This window comes from Macrotis lagotis, chromosome 1 (assembly GCF_037893015.1).
Source record: "Macrotis lagotis isolate mMagLag1 chromosome 1, bilby.v1.9.chrom.fasta, whole genome shotgun sequence".
In the NCBI taxonomy this organism is placed as follows: domain Eukaryota; kingdom Metazoa; phylum Chordata; class Mammalia; order Peramelemorphia; family Peramelidae; genus Macrotis; species Macrotis lagotis.
In genome coordinates, this window is record NC_133658.1 from 311,704,336 (window position 1) to 311,717,640 (window position 13,305).

The following is a 13,305-nucleotide window of genomic DNA, read 5'->3' on the forward strand; positions in this document are numbered from 1 at the left end:
AAGACAAATGGGGTTAAGTGGCTTGTCCCAGGCCACACAGCTAGGTAATTATTAAGTGTCTGAGACTGGATTTGAACCCAGGTACTCCAGAGCCGGTGCTTTATCCACTGCGCCACTAGCCACCACAGAATAATATTTTTAAAGGCAGAAAGTATGAGACATAGAATTAAAGGAAACCAAAGCTTAGTGAAAATAAAGATGTAATAAGTTGCTGGTTTTTTCTCCATCCAAGTTCATGGTCCTCCTGATCTATCCACAGAATATGGTTAAAACCCCCCATAGTTTCTTTTTTGTTTGGAGGCAATCAGGACTGAGACTTGTCCAGGGTCACACAGGGACATGCAGAGTCTTGAAGTAGGATTTTAACTTGGATCTTCCTGGCTCCAGAGCCAGTGCTCTAATCCTTGTGCCACCTGGTTTCCCCTCCTTGATATAGTTTCAACAGAATAGATTGGCTGTGTTTCAAGAGATGAAATTCCTTCTAAGAGACTACCCTAGGGTGAAAAAATAACTAGCTAAAGTAAATTAAAAAAAAAAAAAAGATCAGGGTGACTAGGTGGCACAGTGGATAAAGCACTGGCCCTTGGGGTCAGGAGTACCTGAGTTCAAATTCAGCTCAGACACTTAATAATTACCTAGCTGTGTGGCCTCGGACAAGCCACTTAACTCCATTTGCCTTGCAAAAACCTAAAAAAAAAAGATCTGAAGAGATCAGCAGGCCTGGCATCTCTATTTGGATAAAATCTCAGAGTTTTTAAGAGCATCAAGACAAAGCCCTGCCTGTTGCATCAGGGGCTTTCTGCAACAGACAAAGTTAAATACAACCACCTATTTTATATGTTTTATTGTTTTAAAACTTCCAATATAATAACTAACATCATTAAAGATCATATCAGAAGATCCCTGTCAGTATCCAAGCTGGAAACATGCAGAATTAAGTCTTTATTTGTTCTTAGTGGCAAGCTACAATTAACAACGGAAACTCAGCAACTTGGGCTTGCATCTCTGGGACTTAACTCTGAGGGTGAATTTTCTATGCATGAGGTTGGTTCCGCTGGCTATTTTACAGATAGATATAGTGAATGACACAGTAGAAAAACCTTACATTTTTGATTCTAAGCTCCAGAAGAAAACAATGAATGACTGGCTTTGATACCCTTCCCCACCACCCACCTCCACTGGTGCCAGAAAAATTAAGGCACCCAAACAAAAGCTGCATAAAACTCATATTTCTAAGTATACAGTTCTTTCAAATGAAGTTAATCTTCCTAGAATAGTTTGTTTTTTTAACTGTATTTTGTGTGTTCTTAAGTGTAGCAAATGTATAGCATCTTTAAAAATCATGTAAACTTTGCAAAGTTTTTAGGGCTGTTGTCTGAAGGGAAATATAAAAAATCTATTGGACTTGTTAAGACTAAAATATGAACCCTTCTTCCCTACCCCCTATGAAAAAGCAATTGTTACAAAAATATACAAAACTACTAACTTCTACTTTTAAACCTTTTTTTCTTTCAAATAGAGCATATTCAGTCCTAGCTGCCTTTTCCAAGCAGCCATCCAGAAATCTCCAACTACTTTTGGACATTTTATGATACATACAGCATGTATAAGTGCAAAAATTCTTAAGGGGGGAAAAACAACTTCAATCCTTCCCTTTTGATCTCTAAAGACTTGACTACTTCCTTCTGAATGAAGCTGAGGCTTGTCAATAATGACAGACTAAAAGCCTCAATACATTTCCTATTGGTCCTCCTCTCCTGCCCAGTCCTCCCACGCTGTCCTGGTCCATGGGGACACAGAGAAGTTTTGGTGAGGAAGAATACTTTAAGAGCTCTCTTTTTCAGTCTATCCCCTAACAATCCCTCTTGGGGGGAAGTGAGCTTCCACCCCAGATTTCTGAAACCATACATTGACAAGGGTCAGGATTAATAAAAGATAGCTGTATTATAAGAGAACAAGACTGGGAATGAGATTACCTATCTCTCCTGACTTATTAAGCCTTTTTTAGCTGTCATATCAACATGATTGGGGGAGGGGGACTGGAAATCAGAGGAGGAAAGCGGGTAGATTTCTTGCCTGTCAGTCCCTAAGTCTGGATCTAATAGTCTGCAACTATCTCCTGGGAGGTGTCAGAGCTGTGTCTTTCCTCAAAATCTCCATCCACCCTAATGAGTGGAAATCTCCCAAAGTAAGGGAAAACAGATATATTGTATGAAGCAGTTTCTAAGGGGAACAGACTTAGTCTCATTAATTTAGAAGTCAGACAAAGGGGGGAAATCTTGAAATCAATTGGTCTGGGTTTTTTGTTGGAGGGGTAGGATGGTAGGAACTAAACTTACTGGGCTCTCAATGCTCAAGACTTTAGCCAAAAAAAGAGCTGTTGAAGGGCCTACCAAACGAAGCTTGCATTCTTCTGGGGCCCATTTCCAGCTGTGCCAAGAAGAAGAGACAAGTTGGTCTTTTACTTATCCTGAGATAATTTGTAAAGGTGAAATGCAGGGGAAATTCTTTTGGACCAATAAAATCACTGGTTGTCAGATGGATATTCCATTAATGAACTTTCTCATGGGAGTGCCAGAGTGGGTGTAACCCAAGAGTCCTCTTACTAAAAGCAGCTTCCTTAAAATGGGATAACAGTCTGTGTCCAAGAGGATATTTTAGTGTTGCTGGAAGCTCTCCGAGGGGACACGATATGTATCTTGGTTTTTCACAAGAGCATTCCGGCTGAGACTTAGAGGTCCTGTCTCCATCACTTTCCTCAAGTCTACCTGATCCCCCAGCTACTTAAGACCTAGAGCTCTCAACCCACCGCACTTTCCAAACTCCAAAGATGTTCTTAAGGGAAAGATTCTCTACCTGGGCCTTTATACTTTCAACTTCCTCAGTCTTGTCTCTGAAAATCCCTCCTCTCAAATGACTAGATTCTTATACGGATAAGTGTTTTATTTTAAAGATATTAGCAAGCATAGCCTCAAACCTCTGCTACCCAGTACCTACTGAAGTTAAGATATTCTCTGGCATCTGCTTTTTTGCCCTAGACTTGAAACCACTTAGAACAACATAACTATTTTTTTGTTTTTCTTTACAAACTCAAATGGGATTTTCAAAAAGGAAATCAAAGGGCGCTGGTTGTCCACGGCTGCTGATCAAGTTCACGTGTCAGCTCTGTGGATTTCAGGGCCAATGGGACTTTCTGATTTGTGACCAATTCCCAGCTTGATTGGAAACATTAACACAGAAGAGAAGTATTCTTATCATCAAGGCACAAAAAGTCTCCTACAGCAACACCAAAGATGAACATCACAAAGTTCCCCAGGCGAGATGCTCAGCAGAGTTGTTGGGGAAGAATGGTTCTGGTTCAACCAGCTTCCTGAGCCAAAGCTTCTGTGGACTGGTCATATTAGAAACAACCCCCCAGGTCTCTGTTCCTTGGGCAATGCTGCCTTGGGCCTCATGCGTATATCTCAAGAAACTTTATGTGGAAGTCCTTCATCTTCTTCAGTACAATCTTTAGCTTCTCCACGGGAGGGAGGATGGTCATTCTAGAAAGGAAAGGGAAGGAAGGAGGTTAAGCAATCTCTGATTAGCCACAGCCTTATAGAGGCTATCTAATCCAATCCCCTCACTTTCTAGGGGAGGTCTGGGACCTGAAAGTCCTTAGAGTGAAGGAGGAAAAGTCCTGAAATTCTTTTGTCTATGTCCTGTCCAAAGAGTAGTTTTATGTCCATGATCCCACAGCCCAGTGTGAGAGAAGGAAGTTATTATCCCCATTTCACAGATAAGAAAACCAGTTTAGAAAATGTATAGGATTTAGTGCTAGAGAAATCTTTATTATCTAGTCTCACTTTCATTTTTACAGATGAGGAAACTGAGGTAAAGGGAAGGGAAGTGGCTTACCCCATACCTCACAATGTTAATGATACTGAGCTCAAGTCTTCTGACTTCTCAGCCTAGACACAACATTTTTAACGTAGGAAAATCAAATGACTTACTCCAAATCAAAAAGGAAATTACAGACATCCTATTAGAAAATCAAACACACATACTCTATGGCCAACAGTTCAGCAGAACTTCTTGCACTTGTTGATAGACAATTATTTCAAAAATATATGCTTACTGACAAACAAGCAATGCTGTTTCCTCTAGGAAGCCCTCTCTAAACAAACATATCCCACCCAGATTACTTTTATATTCACTGTCTTTCTCAAAGTTTATGACTAGTTTATACTTAGGCAACAAGCCTTGGACTTTGAAATCCAAACACCTGAGTTATAGCCCCAGCTACCACAAAATTTCAGTCTCATGAGTAGGAAGGGAACTTGATGGTTATCTAACCAACTCATACCTGTACAGAAGTCCCTGGAGCTCTCCAGGCCACAATGAGCAGTGATAATTATCTGGAATTTTTTTTCTTCTATTGATTCAAACAGGCCATTTACCTTTGCTAGTGATTGTAACCCTTTGGGACCAAGAAAAATCAATGTCCTCCCTTCCCTCCCCTATGTGACCATACTTTTCAAAGATGTATTGAAATATTCTAAGAATTAGTATAAGTCATTGAACTGCGTGTGTCTCAAATTTCTCATCTTTAAAACTGATGAACATCTTCACAGGGTTATCATGAAAATTAAATGAGAATGCATTCTAAAAAGTAAAATTGGTATCAGTGTAAAGTACTATTATTGTGCTCAAGAGTTTTGAGGAAGTTTTGTCTTCCTAACAGCTATAATATCTTATAATATCCTTAAGGATAACTGTTGTCTTTTGTTTCATTTTAAAATTTTGATTCTTACTGTGGTTAACAGGCTACTGATTTGGGAGTCATGAGCTCTAGAGCTATCTTGCTATGGGATCTTGACTAAGGGATTCAATTACCTGTGCCTCATTTTCTTTTTTTTTCTTTTGTACAGGGAAGGGAACATTATTAAGTCACCTCACAATGTTTTTGAGAGAAAAGGAAAATAAATAATTGCAGAGGGGCGGCTAGGTGGCATAGTGGATAAAGCACTGGCCCTGGAGTCAGGAGGGCATGGGTTTAAATCCAGCCTCAGAAATTTAATAATTACCTAGCTGTTTGATTTCGGGCAAGTCACTTAACCCTGTTTGCCCTGCAAAAAAAAAAAAACCTAACCCCCCCCACAAACAAACAAACAAATAAATAATTGCAGAGCACATGACTTACAGGAATATAAATGAGAAATAAAGTTTGAAATGGCTCACATGATCCAGGAATAACAATGCGAAATATGCCTCCAAATTTTGTTTTTCTGCATATAGTTTAAAAGTGATTTATAGGGGCAGCTAGGTGGCACAGTGGATAGAGCACTAGCCCTGGAGTCAGGAGGGCATGGGTTCAAATCCAGCCTCAGAAATTTAATAATTACCTAGCTGTTTGATTTCGGGCAAGTCATTTAACCATATTGCCTTAACAAAAAAAGCAATTTATATTAAATGAGACAACCAAACAACCAAATGTTCCAGACATTCAGCTAGGTGCTTGGGAAACATACAGTTTATGAGGAACTTACATTCAAATGGAGAAACAGTAAATACATATATATAAATATATTCAAAATAAATGTAAAAATAATAAATACAAGATTGTTTGGGAGGGGAGGATTCTAATAGATGGAGTGGTCAAGAAAAGAACTCCTCCTAAAAGATGGTACATGAACTGTATCTTGAAGGAAAAAAGGGATTCTGTGATTCTGCAGAGGCAATATATTCAAAGCATGGGGTAGACAAAGAATACAAAGGGATGGAGATAGAGGATGGAGTGCTGAGTGAGAGGGTCAGAAAGGCTGGTTGATCAGATCATGGAATGCAAGAAAGGAAGCATTATACCACATCCAAAGAATCCCAAAAGACAAAGGTTGGGATCAGGTTGGTCAAGAGCTTTGAAGAATTAACAGAGTAAATTATATTTTTTCTTCTAAACCAGGAAGTTTAAGGAATAGGGAAGTGATCTGATCTGATCTACAGTTAAGGAAAAAACTTTAGCAGCTGTGGTGAAGATAGACTGGACTGGGGAGAGATGAGTCAGGAAACCCAATCAGGAGGCTCTTGCAATATAGGCTAGTGACAACAAAATAAACTGAGGATTGTGTGAAGAGAGAAGGGATAGGATATAAAAGATGTTATGGAGGTAGAAATAGTAAGATCTGACAACTGATGGTGAGGTGAGAATCATACCAAGGTTTCAAATTTGAGTGACTGTAAAGGTGGTGGTTCCCTCAAGAGAAACAGGAGTTTGAAAACAGGATGGGTTTGTTAAGAAGGATAATAGTGGGGCGGCTAGGTGGCACAGTGGATAAAGCACCGGCCCTGGAGTCAGGAGTACCTGAGTTCAAATCTGGTCTCAGACACTTAATAATTACCTAGCTGTGTGGCCTTGGGCAAGCTACTTAACCCCATCTACCTTGCAAAAACCTAAAAAAAAAAAAATAAAAGATAATAGGGTCTGCTTTGAGAGTGACTGGGGCTAGATATATAGATATATGAGTTATCTGAGAAGAGAACAATTCAAACTGCAGCAACTGAGAAAGCCACCAAGAGAAAATATATATAGAGAGAAAAGGGTCTAGAACAAAGTCTGGGAGAACACTGACATGTAGTTGACATAATGTGGATTATGATCAATATGATCAAGTATAGGAACTGAAAAGGAAGGATCATATGGATCAGAGGAGACTCAAGCGAGAAGAATCATGAAATCTTACAGAGGAATAAGTAGCCAAGAGAATATGGTCATCAGTTTGTAAGTAAGATGAGGAAAGAGAAAAACATCAGATTTGGCAAATCAAAGATCACTGGTAACCTTGGAGAGAAAAGTTTCAGTTAAGTGAGGAGGTTGGAAGGTAAATAGGGGAGAGAAAAGCAGAGAAATGAGGGAAGAAGAGGACAGACAGCTATTTCTAGGAGTTTGGTTGAGAGAGGAAAGAAAGCTATCGGGTGACAGCCTAAGAAGAGAGCAGACATGATCAACAAAACAAGGGTACGCCTCACTGTGAGAATTTGAACAAGTCACATAAGAAGGGCTGGGTAGAGTGAAATATGCATCAGTGTAGAAATTCCTGAATGATGAGATCAGGAACCCAGTTGAATAACTGTGTATCAAAAGAAAAAAGATAGATATTTTTAAAAAACACAAACCATGCAAATGGAAGATGATATTAACATATGATAAAAGAATCCTATATTTCTATAAGAAGGAAAGGAAGAGAAATATTTTAGGAGAAGGGAGAGAACACTCGGTTTTTATGTTAGACCCCTCAACTAACATGATGTAGTTGTGGGCCCTTAAGCCATTCACTTCAACGCTGGGCCTCAATTTCTTCATCTGCAAAATGAAGAATACTGCCACTACTAATTATCTCATAGGGAGATTGTAGAGAAAAGTGCTATGTTTATACAGATTCATACAGGTTGGTGGTAGAGCTCCCACAAGTCTGGAATCTGGAAGACCTGTGTTCAAATAGTAAATTCTTGTCCTAGAAGCTGGAGTCCTTGGGTTTACCAAACAATAGGTTATTATAGGTATTTACAACTGGGTCTTGTGAACCTGATTTATTCCACTGATTCACTACACTATTTCTTTTTCTTAAATTTATTTTATTTTATTTTTAGTTATTTATTTTTTATTTTTTGAGTTGTTTTTTTTTTTTTGTAAGGCAATGGAGTTAAGTGGCTTGCCCAAGGCCACACAGATAGGTAATTATTAAGTGTCTGAGGCCGGATTTGAACTCAGGTATTCCTGACTCAGGGCCAGTGTTCTATCCACTGCACCATCTAGCCTGCCCCCACCACTCTATTTCTTAGCCAATACCAAATAGTTTTGATAAGTGCTGCTTTATAATATTGTTTAAAAATTGGTACAGACAGGTCACTTTCCTTTGTATTTTTTCTCATAATTTCCTTGATATTTCTTGATCTTCTGTTCTTCAGTTTTGTTATCATTTTTTCTAGCTTTATAAAACTATTTTTGGTAGTTTTGATTGTTATGGTACTGAATAAGTAGGTTAATTTAGGCAGAGTTTCTATTTTTATTATATTAAATACCTACCAATGAATAATTGATATTTTTGTGGTTTAGAATTTTGTTGTTTAGAACTGACTTTATTTGTGTGAGAAGTACGTTGAAACTGTAGTCATATTTCTTTAATTTGTTTTGGCAGACAGACTCCCAAATATTTATATTGTCTACAGTTATTTTATTTTTTTAGGTTTTTCTAAGGCAAATGGGGCTAAGTGGCTTGCCCAAGGCCACACAGCTAGGTAATAATTAAGTGTCTGAGGTGGGATTTGAACCCAGGTACTCCTGACTCCAGGGCTGGTGAAAATGCTAGTAATTTAAATGGGTTTATTTTATATCCTGCAACTTCCCTAAAGTTGATAATTGTGTTCAAGTAGTTTTCAAAGTTGATTTTTTTAGGATTCTCTTAAGTATCATCATATCATCTGCAAAGAGTAAGAGTTTTGGTTCCTCATTGCCTATTCTAATTCCTTTAACTTCTTTCTCTTATTTTTTTCTCTTTTTCTTTTTTTATTTTATTTTAATTCTCACTTTGTACAATTGTTTTTTTTACATTAATAAAATATTCTTGTTTAAGAGTAAACAAAATACCCCCCCCCATGAATATAGACTTGCTTGGGCAATAAAGTAAAGGGGAGAGAAAAAAATTAAAATTTAAAAAAATAATAGTAATAATTGTAGGTATGGCCAGGTGGCACAATGGACGAAGCACCAGCCCTGGAGCCACGAGCACCCAAGCCCACATCCAGCCCTGTAGATCCAACAATCACCCAGCCATGTGACACGCAAGCCACCTGATCCCCACTGCCCTGCAAAAACCAAAACAAAGACCCAAAATAAAATAAAATAGTAATAATAGTAGGGGTGGCTGGGTGGCAGACAGAACATTGGCCCTTGAGCCAGGAGCACCTGGGTCCAAATCCGGCCTCAGACACCCAAAGATCACCCTGTTATGTGGCCCCAGGCAGGCCACCCAGCCCCATTTGCCCTGCACCCTCCCCAAAATAATAATAATACAAAATGTGCTTCAGTCTTTGTTCCAACACCAACAACTCTGTCATGGGTGGATCACATTCTTTATGATAAGTCCAACACAAAAGTTACTTCCATATTTTTCCAACATTGCCATTGCTAATCGCAACTCCCTCCTTTCTTATTTCTCCACTACCATGTACTATATTTTCTCTCTCCTTTCACTCTGACTCTGCTTTAAGGTAGCTGAGTGGTACAGCAGACAGATCCCTGGTCCTGGGGCCAAGAGGCCCTGAGCCCCCATACCCAGCATCTACCTGGCCCTATGGTCCTAGACAGGCCTTCCAATCCCAGCCCCTTGCAAGAAGTAAAAAAGAAAATGTTATATCTGACCACTCTCCCCCCATGGTCCATCCTCTCCTCCTTTATTCACATCCCCACCCCTTCCCCCTGCTCCCCCCTCCTTCTTACTCCAGATATCTATACCCCATTGAGTATATATGCTGTTTCCTCTCCTAGCCACCTCTGATAAGAGCAAAGGTTACCTCATTCCCCCTTGCCTCCTCCCTTCCATATCACTGCAATAGCTCATTGTAATAAAGAAAAATCTTATTATATGAAATATCTTGGTCTATTCTCCCTCTCCTTTTTTCTTTCTCCCATTCCATTTCCCTTTTTTCTATTGACTCCATTTTTACACCATATTTTATCTTCAAATTCAGCTTTCTCCTGTGCTTCAACTATAAAAGCTCCTTCTACCTGCTCTATTAACTGGGAGGGTTCATATGAGTATTATCAGTGTCATTTTTCTATGCAGGAATACATGCAGTTCATCATCATTAAGTCCCTCATATTTCCCCCCTCTCCTCCAATCTCCATGCCTCATCTGAGTCCTGTATCTGAAGATCAAACCTTCTGTCCAGCTCTGGCCATTCCAAAAAGAACATTTGAAATTCCCCTGGTTCATTGAAAAGTCCATCTTTTTCCCTAGAAGAGGACATTCAGCCTTGCTGGGTAGTTCATTCTTGGCTGCATTCTAAGCTCTTTTGCCTTCCGGTATATTATATTCCAAGCCCTACGAGCTTCCAATGTGGTTGCTGCTAAGTCCTGTGTGATCCTGACTGCAGCTCCACGATATTTGAACTGTGTCCTTCTGGCTGCTTGTAATATTTTCTCTTTGACTTGGGAGTTCTGGAGCTTGGCTATAATATTCCTAGGGGTTGGTTTTTGGGATCTCTTTTGGGGGGGGGGGGTTCAGTGGATTCTCTCCATTTCTATTTTGCCCTCTGCTTCTAGAATATCAGGGCAATTTTCCTGTAGTAATTCTTTGAAAATGATGTCAAGGCTCTTTTCCTGATCATGACTTTCAGGTATTCCAATAATTTTTAAATTATCTTTCCTAAGTCTGTTTTCCATATCAGTTGTTTTTTCAATGAGATATTTCACATTTTCTTCTAATTTTTCATTTCTTTGGTTTTGAAGTATTGATTCCTGATTTCTGGTAAATTCATCAATCTCCCTGAGTTCTATTCTTTGTCTGAAGGATTTGTTTTCCTCAGAGAGTTTTCTTATCTCTTTTTCCATCTGGCCAATTTTGCTTTTTAAGGCATTCTTCTCCTCAATAACTTTTTGAACTGTTTTATCCATTTGACCTAAGCTGGGTTTTAGCATGCTATTTTCTTCAGCATTTTTTTGGATTTCCTTGACTAAGCTGCTGACTTCATTTTCATGTTTTTCCTGCATCTCTCTCCTTTCTTTTCCCAGTTTTTCTTCCAACTCCCTCATTTGATTTTCAAAGCCTTTTTTCAGCTCTCTCATAGCCTGAGCCCAATTTCTGTTTTTCTTGGAGTCTTTAGGTACAGGAGCTTGTGCTTCCTCATCTTCAGACTGAGTATTTTGATCCTTCTTGGGCTCATATGCAAAATATTTCTCAATGGTCTTCCCCTTATTTCTCTGCTTGGTCATTTTCCCAGCCTGGGCCTGGTTTTGGAGTGCTTCCTGAGCTTCTGGGACACTCCCACAAGGGTCTCAGTGTGTGAGGCTCTGTCCTCCCTCCTGGTCTGTGAATGACCATAAGCGCCCCCCTCTGCCACGGGGCTGAGGTGGGGGGGACCTGCTGTTCTATGAGGGGGCCTAGAATGCGATCAGGATCTGAATGTGGTCAGAGCCCCAGAGTCCTGTTCCAGGGGCAGAGGACAGAGCTCGGCAGTCTCTCTCTCTTCACTCCCCTCCCTCAGCTCAATGGGCTCATGCCCTGGGGCCTCCTGCTTACCAGTTCCACCTGCTTCTGTGTCGGGATTGGGGCTGCCTGTTTCGGGATCTGGGGATCTGGGCTGCAGAAGACTAAGCTGCCTGCTGTGTGTCTGGGCTCCATGTGCTCGCTCTGGTAGAGGTCCCCCGCTGTTCCCTCACTTTGTGCCCGGTGCTCCCCGGGGTGTAGCTCAGGAGACTCCCCCACTGCTGTGAACTGCGGCTCCCAGCGCCCTGGGGCTGCCTCCGGGAGACTGAAGTTCTTTCGCTTTGGCGGCCGCCCCTCTGACCCCAGGGAGCAGAGCCTTTCTGCTCTTTTCCAGGTTACCTTGAGTAGGAGAACAGCCTCACTGGGTCCCTCTGCGGGTTCTGTCTCTCCAAAGTTTAGTTAGAGTCCTTAGTTTCAAGTTTTATCAGAGAGTGCCTAAGACTCGATCCCTTCTTGTCGCCATATTGGCTCCACCCCCCACTTTTTTCTCTTATTGCTAAAGCTAACATTGAGTTAATCTTATGATTTCTGTTAGTTTTTTATTGATATGGTTGATTATACAGATTGTTTACCTAATACTGAATCAGCCCTGCATTCCTAGTATTAATCTCACCTTGGTGAAAAATTGCTATAATCTCTTTGCTAATATTTTATTTAAAATTTTTACATCAATATTCATTAGGGAAATTGGTCTAGATATTCTTTTTTGGTTGTGGTTCTTCCTGGTTTAGGTATCAACACGATATTCAATATTTGTATCACAAAAGGAATTTGGTAGGACTTCCTCACTGATTTTTAGAAATAATTTAAATAATATTGAAATTAATAGTTCTTGGGGGTGGCTAGGTGGCATAGTGGATAAAGCACCAGCCTTGGAATCAGGAGTACCTAGGTTCAAATCCGGTCTCATACACTTAATAATTACCTAGCTGTGTGGCCTTGGACAAGCCACTTAACCCCATTTGCCTTGCAAAAACCTAAAAAAAAAAATTTAATAGTTCTTTAACTGGTAGAATTCATTTGTAAATTCAGGGCAGCTAGGTGCTGGATAGAACACTGGTCTTGGAGTCAGGAGGATGGGAGTTTGAATTTGATCTCAGACATTTGACTCTTGCTAGCTATGTGGGTAAGTCACTTAACCCTGCCTTGTATCCAGGGTCATCTCTAGTTGTCTTAATTCATATCTGCCACTGGACTCAGATGGCTCTGGAGGAGAAAATGAGGCTGGTGAATTTAGAAGCCCCCCCCCATCCCATTCATGTGCTTGTCATGACATCACCTCCCTGTGTCATAGTCTTCTCAAGAATGAAGGACAAAAAAAAAAAATCCATCTGACCCTGGAGATTTTTTCTTAGAAAGATTCATTGATAGCATGTTCAATTTATTTTTCTGAAATGGAGTTATTTTCTACTAATCTGGGCAATTTTTATTGTTTAAAATATTCATTCACGTCACCTAGACTGTCAGATTTATTGGCATATAGTTAGGCACATAGCTCCAGACTATTGCTTTAATCTACTCTTCAATGGTGGTGAATTCACCCTTTTCATTTTTGATAATGATAATTTGATTTTCTTCTATTTTTGAAATCAAATTAACAAAGATTTTTCTATTTTGTTGGGTTTTTCCATAAAACCAACACAGTTGTACTTACTAGTTCAATAATTTTCCTTCTTTCAATTTTATTAATTTCTTCTTTTATATTTCATGATTTTTTTTTAGGTTTTTGCAAGGTAATGGGGTTAAGTGGCTTGCCCAAGGCCGCACAGCTAGGTAATTATTGTCTGAGGCCGGATTTGAACTCTGGTACTCCTGACTCCAGGGCCAATGCTCTATCCACTGCGGCACCTAGCCACCTCATGATTTCTAATTTAATGTTTTATTGGGATCTTTAATTTGTTCTTTTTCTAGTTTTTTTTAGTTGTATGCCCAATTTGATAGTCCCCCCTTTTTCTGTTTTATTCATGTAAGGATTTAGAGATAGAAAATTTCCCCTAATCACTCTTTCTTTAAAATAGATTAAAAATTAATTGGAATAGAAATAGCCTATCTTTCCCATGGT

The 13,305-nt window shown here is 39.7% G+C and overlaps 1 protein-coding gene across 1 annotated transcript in view; it reads right to left on the minus strand.

Moving 5' to 3' along the window:
- Positions 1 to 1,222: 1,222 nt before the first annotated feature.
- GPT2 (glutamic--pyruvic transaminase 2) overlaps positions 1,223 to 13,305 on the minus strand; it is a 60,213-nt gene continuing 48,130 nt past the window's right edge. The window contains exon 11 of the mRNA XM_074211424.1: positions 1,223 to 3,542. Coding sequence (XP_074067525.1) covers positions 3,452 to 3,542 — 91 coding nt within the window. The 3' untranslated portion in view covers positions 1,223 to 3,451. The remainder of the gene's footprint in view (positions 3,543 to 13,305) is intronic.